The following is a 20,830-nucleotide window of genomic DNA, read 5'->3' as shown; positions in this document are numbered from 1 at the left end:
CTTCCTTACAGACAAATGATTTATGCAAAATGCAAAACTGCTGAGGCAAACACAAGTACAAAAGAGGGTATAAATGCACAGCAATCCCCTCTCAGTTGTGACCATGCTGGCTGTAGTGCTTTATTCCAGTCTATTTACAAATTATTAAACATATTGACTGCAGCTTCATGTTTTGAAATCGAGAAGACAAAGAATCCATTTTTATTACTTTATTAACCTTTTTTATTTAACCTGGTAATAAAACTACTCAACTGTGTGGTGAAATCTCGATTAAAATTTGCCTTAGCTCCAAGAGCCGCACAGATAAATGCTCCAGTAGTTATCTAAGTTGGTTTCCCAGTAAAAGCTTTGCTCTGCTATCAGATTCTGTTATGTGGCACATAGATCGCTGCTTTACAGACAGCATCATTTCAGGAGGTAGTCTGAAAGCTTTTGGGCTCTTCCAATGATTGCTTTGCTTTTCTTTCACGGCAATTACAGTCCCTTCATTTAATTTCAATGGAAACTTTAGTGTTTTAGACCTTGCCCATGTAGCTGAATGCTCATCTCTGGATCTTATTTCCAGTCCTCAGGAGGACTGGTTTTGATGACCTAGTCTGATTACAGCATCTTTGACAGCTTTAAAGGAATTTGCTCAGGGGGAGGAGACAGCTGCTGCTCGGATGAAGGATTTTTCTGAGCAGGCCTCCCAAGCTGGCCATGTCAGTATGAGATGCTGCCTGCACTTTTCATCATGACCAACAGGTACGTCCAAAAATGGTTTTGTGTTCTTGCCCTACATAGGCCAGTGTAGAAAGAGCCTCTATCATAAAACTGCTTAAACTGCTTCTGTCAAAATACTGCAGCTGCTTGGCTTCTTTTCCCTTGTGCAATATATTCAGTCTCTCCAGAAACTGTGGGCTGGATCTTCAGTCTGCTGTAAACTGTCATTGCTCCTTCAATTTATACAGTCTCCAGGGTGGGAACTGTCTTTTTACCAATGTCTGTAGGTGTTATACAGCCATGGTCTTAAACAAGACTAATGAAAACTAGCATATTATTTATGATCAATAATAATCATTCTGAGGAGCTGATATCACTAACAGGTGATGCAATAAAATCTATTAATGGGCTTTTGGGGATTGAATCAGTATAAAAGCAATACAACAACCTGCTCCTTTAGACCTCACTTTGCCATTAATGCTAAAAACAAGGTTAATAACATTTCAGATCCCCAGCAACCTACTTTGTGCAGAAAGAAGGTCTAAGCCACTTACAGTGTGTGGTGCAGGAAAGGTCTATGTCACCAGCCAAGTGCCATTCCCAAGCCCAAGAAATGACCTCCATTTTGTACCTATGGAGAACCTAGGGTGAACGGGCCATTATTCAGAGAGGAATGTTTTGTTATTAAAGGTCTTGGCAATTTTCTGAAATTAGAAAGTATTAATCATGTGCACATCCTAGAGGAGCTGCTTGACTTTTTTGGAGCAAATAAATCAAAGATTTCAGACAGAAGGGGTTTGACTGCCCTTTTCGGGTTACACACTCCTAGGGCCAGAGCTACTGCTATATAGTCTGTTGGGTAGAGCCAAGACATGGGGGAATTCATCCATAAGACATCTCTAGCCCTGTTTTTGTGCAAAGCGACCCCTGTGTAAACAGGTGACCTGAGGGACTGAGGACTGGTGGGTACACTGGAGCACTAGCTTCTTGCCTTCAGGGCCCATCTCCTCTGCTACATGCTGCCCCCCAAATCTGACTCCAAATCAACAAGTAAAGGTGACATAAACCACCGGTGCCACCTGCTTCAAATCGCCCTCTTTCTCCTCCTCTGTCACACTTATTTAAGTTGCACATTCCTAGAAAAAAGGAAGTGGAGTCATTATGCTGTTGTGCGAGTGGTTGATGTCCATTCAGTGAGCCCAAAGGAGCTGAAGGAGTGCTCTCTGAAATGGCGGTGGAGAACACAGAAAAGGTCTCACAGCGATACAAACCTACATGTATCTGTTGGCCTAGTGCTTACTTGGTCTCCTTCTCCAACACTGATGCTGGTTCACACAGAGTCACTGTCTTCCCAGATCCTCCTGAGACACATGACAGAGCAGTGGCTCAAGGAGCCACCTTCTTCCTATGAATTAGTTTGAGGAGACTCTCCTGTGCTCTAGTCTCAGATGCACTTTACATCCATACATTTTGCATCCAATGAAAACTCGCAGCTATCAAGAAAGTGTGTCCTTCTCCACGTGCCCACCTATCTAAAACAGGGCAGATACCTCATTTGGCTCACCCACCACCCTCTGGTAGTGGACTGCTGCCAGGTCTGCAGCATTTGCTGTCGCCATGGCAAATGACAGGTAAGAAGTCTCCCAGCACAGTCTGGTGAATCTGGGCCAGAGAAGCAGATGAGGAGTAGGTAAGCTACAGGGCTTAGAAATGGGAACCAGGTGTCTTTGTGCAGCGACTGGTGCATGTGGGAGAAATTCATTTAAAGAGAAGGAAGTGTGAGGGAGATACTTTGCTCATGTGCTGCAAGCAAAGAGTGTATTATGCAGAAGATTATGCTGTGTGTAAGTGCCAAAAGGCTGGAAATTCACCAGTCGTAATAAACTAGTGATAGCAGACAAGCCAGTGGAAATGGGACGGATGAAAGTACTTGGTCATTTGACAGAAGCCAGCAGAACTATAGCTTAATTGAGCAGAAGTGTCAACCTTACAGACAAATCATGCTCCTCACATTAAAGTGACGTTAACCAGAGAGAAACAAATTATTGCTCTAGTCAGAGAAGAAACTTGATATCTTATTTTGGGATCAGCAGTTCTTTGCCCAAGTCTTTGTGTTTTGCATGACTTCATTTGACTGAAGAGCAAGTTCTGGTGTTACACACGCACCAGCAAATTTCCATTGACTGCAATGTTTTGCTTGACCCAAACTGCCCCAACAAATGAGTTTTGCTTTTTTAATAAATATCTATTAGTCCCATAGATTACAAAAGCAGAGGTCATGCCTGGTTTCTGCATGCAGAACTCTTCAGTGGAGACAACATCCCTGGTTATGGAGTGAGGGCAGGATCAGGCCTCCTTTTATGTTCTTTTAGCAATTTTGCACAGAAAAGATTTGTAGGGAAAATACATCTCATTCAAACAGACAGCAGCTTTCCTGGAAAGCAGTCCTATAGTATCCCATGATAATAGCTTCTTGTTTTGGACTTGACAGATATGTCTGTCAAGGAAGTTGACCATTTCCCAGCTTCAGCACTTTCCATGCAGCAAGTGACAAAGCTTGCCAAAAACAGGACTGTCACAGAAAGGGGTTTTACATCTACAGCCTGAGGGCTGCTGAGCTGGAATGTCAGAAACAGGAGAAGTTGTCTTCTGGAAGGAAGAGTTGTTGCATCACCTTTCCATCACCTTTATTTCAGAGATGGAATGAACTTTTTGGCCCAGTGTGGTACAAAAGGGGTCAATTTGTTTTTGGTTCCCCAAAACACAAGGGCACATACTAACTCTAGGTGGAGAGTGTAAGAGCACTCCAGTCTCAGTTCCCTCTAGAAACCTAGAAATGCTTGGCAGAAACTGCTATAACGTGAGAGAGAGAATGCAAGACACTGAACCAGCTCTCCGTACCCACAGGTTTTGCTTTTGTCACGTTATAGCCACATAACCAAAATCACAATAAAACGAGAGCTCAATTCCAGTTCTCCTTCCTTCAGACACTATTAATTCACTATCTGCTTCACCTGTGGAACTTATTCCTTGCCATTCCATTTGTCTATCTTTAAAAGAAAAGGTGATGTAATTTCCATTGTTTCACTGAGGAGACTGATTGAAAGGCTCAGACATCTGAGATGATGATAAGTATGCTGATGAAAATTCCCTGCATCAGAAAAAGCTGATTCATTGAAACAGAAATGATTCCCACAAATATATAATTTAGGCTGAAAGGTTTCTTGGTCCTGGACTAAATTTCTGATAAAAATGAAAGAGAGAAAAAGAAAAAAGATGAGAGTGAGTCATAACTGTTACAAGGCAGCTAGTGATAACTTGCTACGGCCACTGGAATGGGAATCCCGTTTTAAAGATCTGATCTAAACCTATCAGGGATAAGAACTGGACCTCAGTTTCACATTCTCCAGTAAAAGCTTATCCTATTCTCAGCTCTTCCTCCATAAGACACAGACCTTCTTGGAGGTAGCAGGTGCCTCTGACACTCCTGCAGGCATGCCAACAGGTCCAACAATGCTCTGCTTTGGAATGAAAACACAGCTCAAACTGTCTGTTTGGTTGTGCAAAAGAGAACTGGCATTCTGCCTGACTTACCTGTACATCCTGACGTCCAGAAGTGTTCTTTGATGTGCTGCCTGAATTTTCCCATTTTTAATTTCCTCACCTCTGCTAAAATTGAGAGTGAATTGAATATAGGCTCCAGAAGCACTTGGTCAGTTTTTAAAATTGTACGGATTAGTCTTTGTTAAAACGACTTGTTCTGCTCTGAAAACACCAGCCTCCAAGGGTTGGAGAGGTGGAGAAAGACTCACCGACTAATTACAAGAAATTAAATCCAGAACAAATATCCTCTTTAGTAGACTTTAATATAATTAACATTAGTGTAAAGCGGCTACCAATGACAGAAGGATTTGCCATTTGCTTTTTATATTCTTCATCCACTATCATCCTCCAAGCTATTTCCAGTTCATGTGTATTTTACTCATTTGGACTTTTCTCAGGCTTCCATCTGTCCTTCTTTCCAGTTTTCTGTTCTTTCATGTCACTAATCTAATCTAATCCCCCTCCAAGGTGACACTGCAAATGGAGCTCAGGAGCATTTGCATCAATGCCTTCAAATCATCTTATGCAATGGTGACTGTGTCTAGGTGGTTTACAATTCCCTTGGCTTCTTGCTTTCCCACTGCCTTGCAAAGCTTATATCCCACTTGCTGCCCTTCTCAGAACACATCTGGGCATTAATGGCTACCAGTTTTCTCAAATCCATTAAGTGGCCTGCTGAAGCCAACGGGAGCCTTTTGATATCTCCACAATTTAGGCAAGACTGCTAATCCCCATTTTAGACTATATCCTGCAGTTATCCTAGCCTAAATTCTCCTCAGGCCAAAATTCACTTGGCGAAATCGGTAATCGTTAAAAAAAGCACCAATCAACACAACACAGAACACAAAGTGATTGCTGCTATATTGGAACTCCTAAAGATAATTCTGCTCTTGCTTTTTCTATTGGTTTTTATTATCATGCTTTTTTGCCTCCCCTTTTATTTTATGCCAGCTCTACCATCCACCTTCTGGCAGTTGTTTCAGTCTTCTCATTTGTCTCATGGCTGCTAGCAGCCCTGCCATCAACAGCAGCCAAGGGTGTTTTAAGGAGAGGTTCCATTAGCACTTCTTTTAGTTCCTAAATTATGATGACTGGGTGATAAAAGGTCTTTCAGAGTCACCATACTCACTTCAGCTCTGTCTGTCTCTTACATTCAGCTCAACAGGATTGACCGATGTGGAAAGGGTGAGCCAACAGCAGATATTAGCATTTGGTTACTTGGTAACTCTTCCTTAATCAATACGTGCCTTACATTTTAGATCCCAGTGGCAGGATGAACAGAATGGAGGAGAAAGCCTCAGGTGGAATAAGCCTAATGGTTTATGGGACATTTCCAAAATAAAAATGCATGTGGAATCACAAATAATAGCTTGACTGTAATCTCAGGAGTCTAATTATGAAATGGATGTGGAAACATTCTGTAACTGTTTAGAAAGTTCATTTCAGCAGCACAGAAATTCTCTCTATATTTACTATATATCATCATGAGTTCTCTGAGGTTATGTGTAATATCTACCTGGAAAGACGCATGAATAAGAGAGGCAATTTTAAGAAGCGGAGACAGATCCATGCCTGTTATAAGTCAATGGATTCATGCCAGAGATGAATTGAGACCAGGTTCTTCAGGAGAGTTAAATCATTTCTAGGCAGTCCCAATGGAGCAGGAATCACTCTGCCCTGCAGTGGGGATGTTCTCACCACAACGCAAAATCCTACTACGTATTTTTCTTGGTGTTTGTGTCTTTGTTTTAAAGAAGAGTACAAACCCCTGCACACCGTGAATTGGAAACTGCTGCCACAGGGCCAGGAAGAGAACCATGACTCAGAAGTGCCTGCTGCATCCAGAAATAAAGCCTGGGCTCTGCCCTCAGAAATAAATCTTGCTGTGTCGAATCAGATGGCTGCATGCGATATTATCATGCCTAATCTAATATTTGCAAACAGTGGCAATCCAAGCCTGCAATGCATGGATGAATGGCTCCAGGTCTGTGTACCTGCATCGAAGGGGAGCCTATACATCTGCGTGATCATGAAAACTTCCAGAGCCAGCTAGTAACACGTAAAGGGGAAAGTGAGGGGGTCCCAGGGAGGATAACCTTGTGGGTCCTTCATGGAGCACCATAGCAAGGGTAGATGTTGTGTTTTGTGCTGAGCACACTATCCTCCCCTGTTGGCAAACACACCTGGATACAGCAGGTCTCTAGGCATCACAGGAATTAAGGAACATATGGAAAGGAAAACTGATTGCTTGCAGTGTAGTTGGCTACACAGAAGTATCAAGCATTATCAAACTACCTGCCCATTCACTGCTTTGCCTCCATCATGCTTCGCTGTCAATTTTTTTTTCAGCTCCATAAAAATGCCTCCATTTGGGAGCAACCATCAGAAGAGAGATTAACCGTGACCATTCTGATTATGGAATACACATGGAAACACACAATCCAAAGGACAGATTTTTGTCCTAAGGATGGAATTTATACAGTACTTTCCTTTCAGGAAGGTCTGAGGAGGACAAATGGTACTGTATGACACCTTATGGGTGTTCCCCATCTTTCAACAGCAAATCCGTTTCTCCAGAGGCAAAAAAAGAAGAAGACACATGTCTAATTGTGCTCTGTGGAGCAGTTCTCCTTTTTATTTCCTGATGTATTGCCTGACTGGTGGAAAATCACTCTTGGCAAACACAAAACTTACCTTGCTGCCAAAAGGTGCATCTCTAAATTATTAATCAAGAGCACACAGAACCACGAAAGGTGGAATATTGAACAAAGGCTCAATTGACACTCTGGAAGTTGAGGAAGATATGGAAGACTCCCTTCTAATTTATTTATTCCTTTTCTGTTCTGTTATCCTGATATGCTGCTTCCAGTTACCACTGCACCCCGAACTGTATGGTGTTACGTGATTTTGTTTTCAGATTGTTGGAGATAAAGTTACTTCATTATTAATATATACGCACTGTGCATATCCATAAATATTGTATACATACGTGTGTGTAAACCTACTGGAAGTGTTAATAGTTAAGATAAACTAAGTCCATTATCGCAATGAGTGACTATTTCTATGACCCTATTTGCAATAAAACCAGATTCAATGATATGAGAAAATTGCTAGGTTTCGAAATAATTGAACCAGGCCAGCCGAATCCCCACAAAGGCATCATTTACAAAGTACTTTGCTTGTCTAAAATATTTATTCCTGCAGAAGGAAGTGGAAAAAGAGTTCATATGGTTACACAGCTACCCTCTGAGCATAAAATTGTTTTATCATGTTATGTTTATTTCCTAGACATCTTCCATTGGAGTATTGCAGGAAAATACTGGCTGTGCAGTTAGTTCCTTTGTGTGGACTGTTCATATTTATTCACGGGGAAGTCAATCATGTTTTGTTCAGGCTTGTTTTGTTTTTCTGCTGAGCAAACACGTAAGCAACCCTTTTCATGCAAAAACTTATTTGCATATACAATGTGCATGTACCATTCAAAGTCGGTACTGCACAGATATTTGAGATATCTTTGCTTTTTCTGCTGTGTAACATAGGAAGTAGCAGTGGAGTTCACCCTCAGAACATTAGCTTTGCTCATTAAGGCTGCAGTGGTCATGCTTAAGGACTCCATCAGTAGTTACAGATATTTTTATTTTGTTTTATATTGAAAGCCTAGATAGATTTTTGCTATTAAATGCTTCCAGCAAAAAGCTTCCAAGCAATCTACAGACAAAGAATTATTCCCAGCAATTATCCACTGAATAAATCTGAATAATGAATATGTTCACAGAAGTCACTATCTATTTGTGAGCAATTAACCAAAAGAAATAGAGGTGACATTCATAAGCTAAATAATTCATTTATGAATTCTTTGTCCAGCTTCGGTTCTGACACATGTTGCATGAAATTAGATCAAAGCTTAGATGAAAAATTACTTTAAATAGGTGGGTAATATTAAAGAAAATTCTTACAGCTTCCAAAGCAGATTATCCCAATATTGTACCAATCATTCATTACAAGTGATTTTAAAGACTACTGAAATTATTCTCTTGGAATCTTTCACTTCATGCATTAAGCTGTGTTTTATTCCTATCATATATCCAATTTTAGGTTGTTAAACTGCAATCAAAAGCACTTAGTAGGAATGGATCTGTCCCTGTTATGAGGTCTGAACTTCTGACACCTTTATCCACTGGAACTTGAGTGCCCAGGTAACTACTAATTATTCAAGCATTTACAGCTGTTACTATCAATTTAATTAGTATGCAATGGAAAAAAATGTGATAATGGCACTATTAAATGATCATTCCTAGCATTTAGATAGCAAGCTTGCATGAAAATATTTATAAGCTGCCCTATAATTTTTCAATCAAATGAACAGAAAAAATATGTACATTTAAGAGGAATCTCTAGAACTGAAAAGAACTGGTTTTCTGGCACCCAAAATGATAAATATTGTGTCCACACTTTCATTTCTTGAAAACTAAAATAAAACCCCACACTTTTCTTTTTAAGAGAATCTCAATAATTTCTGACCAATTGCTTAGAAAAACTATGAACCTTGCTTTAAATAAAACTAGAGTTAGTGAAAAAGACAGGAACTTAGGTTTCTTATTCAAGTCTAAAAGTTCACAAGATCTCTTCAACTTTTTGCAGCAAAGTCTAATGGAGGATACAAAAGACCTTTTTATGTGCCTTGATGGGTTACACTAGTAAAAACGAATGAGACATTTCACCTAAAAAAAGTGAAGGATAGGTGAATATTAGATTTTGACTTCCTTCTTTCCACCTCTACCAGTTTCACTGGCCAGAGTAGACTAGTAAATTCTGTCTTATAATAATTAGTAGCAAGTGATCATCAAGGAGGAACAAGAGTAAAAGCTGGCAACCGTGGTCTGGAAGGCTTTGTCACCTTTCTGCCTAGGATCTGCTGTGAGCAAAGTGTTAAAGAATGGTATTTCCCTACCAAAAGCTCAGTTCAGGTATTCCTAAAATAACTGCTGTGAAATGCTTGCAGGATGCATCACGGAGTTTTACAAGCCCTGCAGCTGTGAGCTGGTTGCAGCATGAGGAAAAGCCCTCCGTCACCCCAATGCACAAGCAAGAGAAGGTAAGGTGAATCTCTCCAAATGGCTTTTCGGTATGGTCCATTTAGTAGACAGCCCCAGGCCAGCAAAATGTGTCCTCCTCCGCATTGACACTACTTTCACTGCTGGAAAGGGAAAGGCTTGAAGATCACAGCCCCACAAAGCACTGCAGCCCCACCGCAAAGGCTGAGCTGTTGGAGGCAGCAAGGCACGAGGAGGCTGCTGGTCCCATGTCCGCTGCAGGGGCTGCCCTGCTGCCCTGGCCCCCTTGAGCTCTCCAGAGCAGGACCCCAGCCTTTCCCAGCTACTCCCCAAACACCTGAAGGGAAGATTAAAATAGTGCAGACCACAGATCTGCTTTGCTGTCTGGTTTCTTGTGCCACTACAAGCATCTTACCTCTCCTGCTCCACTGGGTTGGTGTGAAACGAGGCTGCCAGTCTGAACAGCCCAAGACTCTGCACAGGTGTAACACTGAAGGACACTGAAATCTTCCCTCCCCCGCCCCCCCCCCCCCCCCCGCCTTTGCAGGAAAGTTGCCTCTTGTGAAAGGAGCAATCACAAGGTCCTGCCGTGGGAGACTCCATCCAGACACTTGGAAAATAACACAGACCTGGAGTAGTTTAGACAAGTCACAGCGAATAAATAGCTCCAGGAAAAGATAAATAAAAAAAGCTCTAGCTTGTGCTTGTAGAGACAGTAAACCACCATATTTCAGCAATCATGGCAGGTATTTTTGACTGGAAATTGTATATTTAATGATGACCAGCCTTCAGCATTTGACAAGGCATTGTTAAAGCCTCTTGAATAGTAAATCATCTCTCTTGCCTATCAATAATCTTATTATAATATCCGTAGAAATGTCTAATGTTAAAATCCCACTTTATTACTATAATAATGGATCTAATTTGTAAAACATATAAAGTGAAGCCATAACTGTACTGAAGGAAGATATATGTGATCCCACTGCATCTATATCATTTCCTGATGGCTTTTGCCCACATATTTTCAGCAGAAGAAGGATTAAAAGCAATTCTACTTTTAATATTTTTGAGATTGGGAATGGTTTCTGGAAAGAAAACCAAAATGATTATGGAACTGCAGCAATCATTAGGAAAAGAACAGCCTTCACTTTACATTTACGCATATAAATCTGTAGGTGTTTATCTGTGATTTGCTCTATTCAGCCCCTTTCCAGTTGCCAGGAAAGCCCTGCTTTCCAGCTGCGTATCTAGTTTTATCAACATGCTATTTTTGGCTGCCGAGTACATTTCAAGTAACGTCATCCTTCCCAAGCCAACAGTGGTATGAAGGGTGGAAACTCGTCTTTCCACTCCTCTCTGTCATTTGCTGCTGCTTCTGCCGGCTTTGTGGCACTGCCTGCTCTCTCCAGGGGTCTCCAGAGGGGTCTCCAGACGCTTTTCCCCGGTCCTCCCCATTTCCTTGAGCAAGTCTTTTTCCAACTGAAGCTTCGTGTGGGAGGCTTCATGTTGGCATCCCGAGTACATGTCCCAAATATGTCCAGCCCCACCTTCCAATTCTAGCACAGAGGAGCTCCCGGTAAGTAATTTCTTGATGGGTGATAGAGTCGTTCTGTCCAATGCCCAGAGCTTTTCACGGGTGCCTTGTTTTTAAGGGCATATAACTTCCTGACTAATACTTTGGTAGATTTCCAGCTCTTGCCACAGTATGTTAACACTGGGCTTCTGTCTGAGGGGAAAATGCATCATTTTGTTTTGACACTGTGTAGCTTTGATTTTCATGTTGTTAAGCCTGGTAAATATTGCAAATGCCACTTCATTCTTAAGGTCTTCCCTGGCTACATGCTACCCAACCAGCTAATTTTTTAACATTTTTCCCTTCTGATGTGATGTTGCTGTTAGGTGTTTGGTAAAGCTTGTGTGGACAAGAGCAGCTTGTGAAGTTACAAATCTCTTCAGATAGAAGGTTCAGTTTCCTTCTCTGTGCCACCGGGCCAGCCCTCCCAGCAAAATCTCTAACCATCACTAGTCTGAGCTGGGCATCTTCCATTCTGTCTCCCTGAAGCTGTTTCACTTTACACAGAATAATTAAATATTCATTGGGCCAGAAAGTGTGTGTATGTGCATGGCTATAGCAGAGTGCTTAGGGCACTTACCTGGTAGATGAGAGACCCTGTTCCCAACTGCCTGCTCCAATGAATAATTAAGTATTTCATATTAAGTATTCATTGAAGCAAGGACAGGAGCACACCTCTCCCTCCACAAATGAGCACCAAAAAAACAGACTGTAAAGTCTTTCTCTCATTCTTTGGCCCAATGAATATTTAATTATTCTATGCCAAACAAGGTGGTTTCACTGGGAGACACTGAGATTCCTTACTCCTGCTTCTGCCCCATGGTTCCAATGATGAGATTGTGTACATAGGAGGGGTGGGTTCATATTCGCTTGGACTCAGAAGGAAGTTGAATCCAGGTCCCCCAAACCTTGCATGGGTCTTCTGACTCCTGAGCTGCTGGATAAAAGGCACAGAGCTCTATCATATTGCCCCCGGACTGCAAAACTGAGGTGGTATCAGTCCTTCTCTGGCCCAGGCTCAGAAAAGTGTCCTTCTAACTGATAAGTTAGGGCAAAATTTGACTTTTAAATCTCTCAGGAGCAGGTATCAAATCTGAAGACACTCGTCACTCCATGGCCTCCAAGGTCCTACTTGTTATGTTATATGGCTTCCTGCTCAACGGGCCAGCTGCTGTGGATGCCATTTTTAAGCATATAATTCTCTCATGAATCATGTACGAAGCCTAGGCATCTGACTGAAAATCACACTGGCAGGCTGGATCTGCCCAGCAATGTCTTCACTAAATCCCGTTCTGTATCCAGGCGGTAGTGATATCTCTTCCGTAGTCGATGTGTGGTGAGCCTGGGTTCAGCCAAGGGGCTAATCAGAGAGGGCAGAAGGCGATGCTTGGGGAAACCTGCTTATTCTCTGCCCTCTGGGGTCTGCCACCCCCCAGACTGTAGGCAACATGACTTAATCCTGCCTCTGCAGCCCAGGGAGCACCCATGTGAATGGCTGAATGCAAGTGAACTTTCTGAAAGACAAGGTGTAGGGCAAAGGTATATGCTCTTTTTACTGAGCAGTGGAAAGATTATAGCAGGAAGAAAACCACGGAGGAAGGAGTGTGCAATCACTGACTGGGGAAGAGGTACATGAGAAGAAAGAGATAGTAACGAACAGGAACAAACAAACCACCTACAAAATAACACCTTTTACTTAGCAGAAGAAGGGAGGGAAGAGAGGAAGGAGTGCTGGAGAAGATGACTTTGATCTTAAAGTAAAAATAAAATGTGGAGAATCTCTGCCACCCACTTAGGCCTTTGAAAAGTAGAGAATTTGCCATCTGCTGCTCCACTTTCTGAGGACAGGAGCTGTCTCTGAACTGAGATGTTCTGGACTCACTTTGGGGGTTTGACTCTGGGAGCATTCCTACACAGAAGAGGGATTTATTACTGCTATTGCAGCTCTGTTTTTTGTCATTTGGCAGAATCCACAGCAATCTGATTCCATAATCAAAGACTGAGTGTTGCTTCCAAGCAAAAATCAAACCAACAACATAATTAGGATATCAAAGTGCAAACGAATTACCTTCTCTCGTCCATCATAATAGTGTCCAAACACAAGACTTCTGTGTAGTCTCAGCTGTTGAAAAGATAACATCATCATTCAGGATGGGGCTGCTTAGCTCAGAAGAACACTTGGAAAGTGTTCTCAATAGTATGAATCATTTATGTTTTTCTAGTCCAGTCTGTTGAGCAGCCACCTTCGGTAACTGCTCACTCCAATTTAGAGAAATCCTTTCTGAACACCTTTCTGCTCTTACTTTAGCAAAATGTTTTCCTGAGAAAGCAGCTTTAGAGTACTAAAGAGCTATGATGATATTGCCTTGCCGTCAATATTACGGTGATTTGACTGTAAACATCACAACAGGTGTGTTTCATATCATGACTTTTGAGGGTCATGGTAAAAATATAGCCACAAAAGTTCAAAACTTTACCTAGATCCATTATTCCAGTTTGAATGGCAACACTTTGTGTTTTGATCAACTCCTTAGACGGATGATAGTAGCTGTCCTCCTTCGATACTGAGGAAAAGGCCACCTGTGGACCAAGCTTTGGGGGAAAAGCGAAAAGCAGAGAGAAGAGTTCGATTTCGTGAGCCAGAAGAAGTCATTGAACATAGTACGTTCAAGCTACTAAGCCTGCTGGCATGACCTTTCTAGTTCCTAACATTCACTCTGTCTGTCCTCATTAGCCTCCGCCTCTGCTAACATTATTTGTTGCCCTGTGCTCAGCATGGACCAGAACGGCTAGAGGGACAGACACCTTTTGTGCCGTGCTTTGCAGAAGTGCTTCCGATCCACTTGCATGCCTGCCCTGGGAAGACAGAGGGTCCTCGATCACGTTAGAGCAGCCCTAGGGCTGTTCTAACTGTGACTTCCTGGACCAGCCCTGCAGGGAGCATTGCAGCACCATGGGTTGGGTTGAGCTCTCTTGTTGCGTCCTTCTCTGCCCCAAACCTACCCCAGAACACTGCTTGCAATCAGACCATATTTAAATGTGCTCATGTCATTCGGGGTAACTGGGATGTGATACGAGGAGAGAGAGCTGGCCCTTTCTTATTTCATGTTTCTGAACAGCATGCCAATTAACAAAACACAGAAGGGATGCCTGAGCCTAGCTGGCCCATTGGGGTTAAAAGCAGCCAAGTTATAACCATTTCTATCAATGAGAGCACACAAGGAATAAAATAGCTGATGTAACCTCTAGAATCTAGTGCATGAGCCACAATACGCAGTTTGCAGGTCAGTCAGCTGGGAGTGACTTTAAGCACAAGTCTAGCACAAAGGATCTAATTTGCACTTCTGCACATGGCTATATTCAATCCTTAACCTAATAGTGACTATCCTTTTATTCTGACTTTCACAGACTGGCCCAACTAAGAAAAAATGTATTTCTTGCTAGGGAACTAACACTGTATGTTTTTGATATGTCAGTCAGTAAAAAACAATGTGACAGGATGGTACAATTTCCATGTCAGCCACATGTCCAGACTACCAATTCAGCTGGGCACTTGCCACTACATCCGTATACAGACCTTGCACTGGTTTTGCAATATGCTGTTTCTGGTGCCTTCTAATGCAGCAGTGAAACACTCCTTGATAAGGACGTGGCCTGAGCTTTCCTGTCAAAACTGAGTTCATGGAAGGGCTCAGAGAGGAAGCCCGAAACTCTTGCAAGCTGGTTTGACTGCTCAAGAGCAGGATTTTGATGAGCTGCTGTACCTCCCTCAGCTCTCTGCCAGAGTCTGCAGGCAGACCAACATTGGTATCTCTGCAGTCAGTACAACTCAGGGAGACCTGGTTTGTCTCCCACTGGTGCTGACTTCAACACAGTTATGCTTGAGTCACACTGAACTGCAAGGAGGGAGAAGACTCGGACACTGTTTGTTCCATTAAGATATGAAAAATGTCCCAATCTATAATTAATATTTTTATTACAAACAGCCTGTGATTTAGATGACTTGCTGTTTGTACATACAGCAGTATTAATATAGAGACTGGTAAGGGGAAGGTTGCTGGCACCACTGAAATTTTTCCATTCCCTGGACTTTTCATCCTGGATTGCATCTGGGCCCCAGCTGCCAAGCAGAGGCAGTTTCAGGACATTGTTGGATGAAGGTTGTATCTTACAGTGGGGTTTGTTTTCTAAACTTAATTCTTGTCTCAGCCTCCTGGTCTATCTCATTTCCCTTCCAGAACTGATTCAGAATAAGAAGCTCTTTCTCTCTCTCTCTTTTTTTTTTTTTTTTTGGTGAGAATTAGCCGATTCCTGATCTCCCTGCAATAGAAGCAATTTCCATCTCTGAAATCCCTCATGCAGCAATTGTTCCTCACTTTCCTGAAGTGCACCTACATCCACATGTTTGTATGGAGTGGGTAAATCCTCATCTGGCATAAACCTCTGCAGGCAAAAGCAGTGTGAGAAGTGGCCCTGTGTCTGTAAAGCAACAGGCAATTTCAGAGATTCCCCCCTTCCTCCAAGTCTGCTTGCTTTCCTATTCACCTGCTGCATGGAGGCCATTCCAGGCATGCAATAACATTTTCATTCTGTTTTCTAGCCATTTCCTGCTGTGACTACGTAGTGGGTAAGTTGAAGTTTCCCTTTATGACTGTGAGCCATCCATGGCACTAACCTGAGGTTGCTTTGTGGCTGTGGGGATGCACCATGCAAATATAGCCTCTAAATATGAAGCATTTCATACTGCCACTGGTGGTTGATTTTTCTTTTTCAGCATGTGAAGCACAAGGTGTTGATGAGGTCTGGTAGGGTATATTAAACACAACATTTAGTAAGACAAATAGTGGAAACAAAAATTAAATCCCTGAAGCTATTTTTAATTTAAAGACAATTAATATTTTTATGGCAATAAAATAGGTAGAGATTTTTCACTAAGATATGCAGGGAAAGCACCCCAAGCGAAACAGTAGTGCTCCCCACTGACTTTCATGTGTAGGGAATAGACAACTCATTTGTATGCTGGCAGCAGGGTAGAAATAATAAAAATAATATGTTTCTTCTTTCTGTTTGCGAGGATATTTGAGGCCAGCTAGGCTCACAAACCCCCAAGCAAATGTGTGTATATGGATGTTATTACTATGATGATCGTTTCCAAAGGCTCCAGTCAACCTCCAGGCCCTACTTTATGCAGTGCAGTTAGAGGGGAGGGGGTACATATGTATGTGTATATACACACACACAGAGCCATAGTTAGCTTTACCGCTAACGACTTGCCTCAGGTGACAGCAAAAATGCATAGCCAAGGCAGGAACTAAACAAAAATCTCCTGTGTCTCAGTCCAGTGCCTTTCCCACAGATGAGCTGTCCTCTTCTTAGTTTAGGCACTTGGCTAGGGCTGAGTGTCCTGTCCTAACAAACAATTTAACTAGCAAATTTAATCCTTGATTTTGTATTTGTAATTTAGAAAATATCATGATTGCATTTGAGATTGCCCACAAATTTCACATGGAAAGTAACATCCATGAGATGGAAAAAGGTTATAAGCACTTCATAGAAAAGGGCTGATGTTGAAAGCTGTTCAGCAGTCACAGAAAACCTGCCCTATTATAAGATGTGCTTATCAGACAGGCCCTGCCTTTTGAAAGGCAGATAGATAGGCACCCAGTTGAGAACCACAAGCCATGTCATGTGGTCTGGGACATTGCAAAGGGAAAATATCTATTTCCAAATCTCAAATCTCTGCAAAAGCAAAATGCGGTAAGTGATTCTCTGGCTAAGTACCTTCATATAAACCATTCATAGAATAATTTCAAATAAACAAATTTATAAAAATTGAAGTCTGCTCATAGATAATTTGCAAACAAAGAGAAGGGCTTAAATTCAAATGAATAAATTATTATTTGCTGCAAATAATTCACTCAGCTCTATTATGGGACATTGATTTGGTTTCTGGTTAGCTCTAAAATGACTGCCTATTAACATTCTACCTTTTCCCCATACACTTTTTGATACATTATTATGTGCTTCTTGCTTGGTTTTACGACTTCTACCTTCTTCTCTGTACATCTGTATGACAGTTTAATTGACTGCTGCGTATTGCAGGGCTGGTAATAGCAGCTAATTTAAATATGTTACAGCTAATGTTGACCCTTTACTCATAATAATACACACTGCATTTTTATCTTCTTATTGATTATATGCATAGGGCAGGAAAATAGCTGCATGCAGGTTTTTATTCAGGCATGAATTTGGTTTTATATTACACATTTGACACGCAAAGCATGTTATAAAATAATACTGACTGCATGGTGCAACGACCATGCAGTCAAGCAGAGCAGCCCTTACACTCTCTGGAGCGGCTCCTGGGAGCATGAGCAACCCAAAGGGGTGAGTCCATGGCTTGGGGACCAGCCTGCGGGGCAGTGTGGGCCCCAGAGAAGGTCCCACTGCCTCAGTGGCAGGGAGAGCTGCTGCCCTGGCTGCTGCTGGAGGGAAGCCACCCTCCTGCCCCCCGTGCATCATGCGGCACTGAGGACGCAGGACCTTGTTCTCTGAAACCAAGCAGGGTCGTGTGGAAGGCATCAATGTTTTCCCATTGTGGAAGCAGTCTGCAGATAGTCCCAAATCGCTCAGGTTATCTGAGAGCAGAGGGGATGCTTTAAAGTGGCCAAATCTCTGTCAGAGTCGGTCCTTAGAGCTGCATGGATGTCGGAGAGCTAAACATAGCCCATTGATTTCCACACTTGTACTATGCCTGACCTAGGTCACTTTAAACATCCTTGAATTATATTTTAAGAGGCCAGAAAAAATGTTTGCAATGCTCTCCTGCTTACGAGCAAGTGCTGAGGATGCTCCAGTGTAATTAGCACACCTAGTACTTAGAGAGAGGTTAAACTTGCCAGGGCTTTCTAAATACGCCTCTCGGTTAATAGATTCTCACTTCGGTTCTTACTATAATTAGCAGGGGCCCCAAAAAGCTGAGTTATCAGGGAAAAAGACAGAAGTCTACATCTCTCTTTATGGAACATTTGTGAGCATTAAATAATCAGACGTGGTTGCTTAATATCCTCCTAGTATTTAACCCAACGTTTAGCTTAAATGTATAAAAAAAAATTGCTGGAAGGAAATTTGAGATTATGCATTAGCTATGGTAATCCTGTTCTTATTGTATATAATTAAACTCTTGTAATGCTCCATTAGATGAGATCTTTTATATTCACTACCCTCCATCGGGAGGTGTGACTCACTATCACTTAACTGATGCCTACAGAAGTTTTCACAACCAGAGCCCTGTATATCCTGCTGTTCCCAGAAAAGCGGGACAAAGACATCAGCAGGGGGTCAAATTTGGGAAGTGTTTAAGATGACACTAAAATAATGCTGCTTTCTTTTTCCTCCCCACCCCCTTTCAGTACATGACAGGTCATCGTCTGGATTGCCTGTGTTCCTGTGGCTTTCATTCTGTGCCGTGCTGATCCTGGCTGTGAGTCTCTACTACACCAGCATGAAGCAAGATTTTAAAGTCCTGGAAGAATTTCAGTCCAGACTTGTTATCTTCTTTCTTCAGATTAGACACATTGCTCAGAAATGCTGGACTTGGTTTACGAGGCAATAACAATGTTCTCCGACTGCAAAGGGCCTGTCAAACATCTCCGAGCACTGCTAACCAGCACGTGGCCACAAAAAGCTCCCGGTCCCCTCCAGCCATATGCCATGGAAAGCATGCGCACCCATTTTGAAAAACAGTAAAACCACCCCTGTTGTGCACTTCCTGGAGCCATTTGTTCTCCTTTCTCTTTTGTCATTACCGTATGGTCACAGTAGAAACGAGAGGTCTCACCACACTTGGGCTTCAGCATCCTGGACAGTGAACGAGCATCTTTACTTTGTCCCCCAAAGAAGTTACAAACTGTAGATCTGAGGAGCAGAAGCAGCTAGAGAAATTAACTGATATGTGCAGGCAGCAGCAAGCTCTGAAGATAAGCCTGCGGAGTCTCAGGTCAAGGCATTAACTACCAAACCACCTTTCTCCTCAAGTCTCCTAAGGGCAATTCTGCAAAAGTTAAAACAAAGCTGAACTATTGCACAAACACTACTCTTGCGGCCAAAGGCTTGGCAAGTTTGCTATATTTCTACACCTGTGAGATGACTGTTAGTAAAATCCTGGCAAATGGTTTTCTTCTTTTCCTTCATGCATTTTTGCCTCCATTGGCAAAAACTGTTTCTTAATGTTTCCCTTGACTCCCAGGTGTGAAAAAGCATGAAAACTCATTTAAACGGTAAATAGTGTATTTGCCTAATATCATGCACAACAGCCTTGAATCCCAGCTTAATTATCAAATCAGTAGTTTAATCCTCTGTGTTTGATTCAGTCCATAAACCCCACGAGCTGAGCTTACAAGGTTTATGACAGCGCTTGCATTCAGACAGAGATTATACATTTATGCCTGTGTGTTCAAGGCCTGATATAATGGTAGTACAGACTGTTTATGAAGATGCTGGGGATACAGCCCTTCTATCCTTCCGTTATCAGACCATAGCGTGCACCTCTCCGAAGGGAATCATTTCAATGGAGCTCGTGCAATAAATGTGGAACATTGTCCTGCTCATCTGAGAGGAGAGCAAGTGCATCCAAGCTTATGAACAGCATCTTTCTCAGCTTTGTTTTCCTCCTTGACAAAAATATCAGCAGCAGCTTTTTACGCCTTAAATTCTTTTCAAGTGACATTAAAGAAATGCACATGATGCATGCTTCGTTTTATTCAGTATGATAAGGACGACATCAGAACCTGTAAAAGCTGAAGAAAACAAAAAAGAGAGAGAGAAAACACTGCAGAGAATATGGAAGTGATGTTTGCAAGACCATGTCTTGAACTACCCTGCCATTGCAACCAATCAAAAAGAAGAAAATCTGGTGCTTTATTTTTAATTGACTTTAAAAAAAGAGAGGGCAACATTTCTTTCCCACAGCAATCTTCCTCCAAGCAGCCCACAGACTTAAACAAGGCAAAGGATGAAACAGGAACAAAATATGCAGCCTGCGCTCAAGGGGAAGGTGGGCATCAATCTGATTGATTGAAAATGGATCCAAAAAGTTGCAGTGTCAGAGACAAAAAGAGGTCACTTCAGGGGCTATTCTCATGCTCATCCTGAGACATCAAAGGCCCACAGCAACGGCATATGATGAGCTGCCAGTTCGGGAACCAGAGACTGTTGCAGGAGGCATGTAGCTCAGTGGCTCTTTGCACAAGCCCATCATGTACCCTGAGCTTCCATGGTAAGTTCCACCGTTGCTTCCCTTCCCTCTGCCTCCACCTCAGCTCTGCTTTTTAGATAATAAAGAAGAAAGATTTTAAACTTGTGTGCTGGTCACTTTCTGATGGAAAAGTTGGGAATGATGTATTCATGGGGCTAGTGGCTCATTAAAACCTTTGAGGTTTTTTATGTTTATGATATTTTTAATGTGCATGCTTTTAACCCTTCGGCAAGTCAGAGGGCTTCCTTTTTTTGGATTTGGACTGACACGTCTGTGACTAGCACGTTCAAAACAGGAGCCTCTCTTTGAAGGGACAGTGCACTCCGTGAAACTCACTACATATTATAACAAGTAAGCAAAGCCTAGACTCACCTCAAAAGGTTAAGATGAAATGAGATCTCCTCTTAGGGCTCTGAAGGAAGATGAGATCATAGCTTGAAATCCATGTGAAGGCTCAGCTTCCTGCACTGCCCGCCAAGAGGTGGACCCTGGGACAACCTTTTCCCAGGCCTGATTTAAACAGAAAATGGCCACATCCACCTTGCCAGGGCCCAGGTTTATCAGTGTGAGTGAGGCACACTCTGAGAAAGGCTATAGCATCAGGGCTGTCAGGGAAATTAAACGGAGGAACAGCTATTCTTG

General features: G+C 42.3%; 1 protein-coding gene across 2 annotated transcripts; it reads left to right on the top strand.

The window, feature by feature from the left end:
• Positions 1-621: 621 nt before the first annotated feature.
• On the top strand, positions 622-20,293 carry C5H14orf180 (chromosome 5 C14orf180 homolog). 2 transcript variants are annotated; one of them, XM_064512018.1, is made up of 6 exons: positions 622-744; positions 8,401-8,501; positions 9,308-9,400; positions 13,467-13,593; positions 15,533-15,559; positions 18,345-20,293. In XM_064512018.1, the coding sequence occupies exons 3-6, from the start codon at positions 9,383-9,385 to the stop codon at positions 18,545-18,547; spliced, it is 375 nt and encodes a 124-aa protein (XP_064368088.1). In that variant the 5' UTR covers positions 622-744; positions 8,401-8,501; positions 9,308-9,382; the 3' UTR covers positions 18,548-20,293. The 2 variants fall into 2 exon arrangements, with proteins under 2 accessions (XP_064368088.1, XP_025968311.1); XM_026112526.2 differs by lacking the exons at positions 622-744; positions 8,401-8,501; positions 9,308-9,400 and adding an exon at positions 10,731-10,935.
• The last annotated feature ends 537 nt before the right edge of the window (positions 20,294-20,830 follow it).

The sequence above is a fragment of the Dromaius novaehollandiae genome, chromosome 5 (assembly GCF_036370855.1).
Source record: "Dromaius novaehollandiae isolate bDroNov1 chromosome 5, bDroNov1.hap1, whole genome shotgun sequence".
In the NCBI taxonomy this organism is placed as follows: Eukaryota; Metazoa; Chordata; class Aves; order Casuariiformes; family Dromaiidae; genus Dromaius; species Dromaius novaehollandiae.
The sequence above is the reverse complement of the archived record's forward strand: the minus strand, read 5'-3'. Positions and strand labels throughout refer to the sequence as shown.

What these genes read in the sequence shown, in the direction of transcription:
- C5H14orf180 (XM_026112526.2), top strand. Translation starts at nt 10,882, where the DNA reads ATGTCCCAAATATGTCCAGCCCCACCTTCCAATTCTAGCACAGAGGAG. An exon ending in AGAAGAAGTCATTGAACATA is followed by an intron (nt 13,594 to 15,532) that starts GTACGTTCAAGC and finishes TCTGTTTTCTAG; the next exon opens with CCATTTCCTGCTGTGACTAC. An exon ending in CTGCTGTGACTACGTAGTGG is followed by an intron (nt 15,560 to 18,344) that starts GTAAGTTGAAGT and finishes ACCCCCTTTCAG; the next exon opens with TACATGACAGGTCATCGTCT.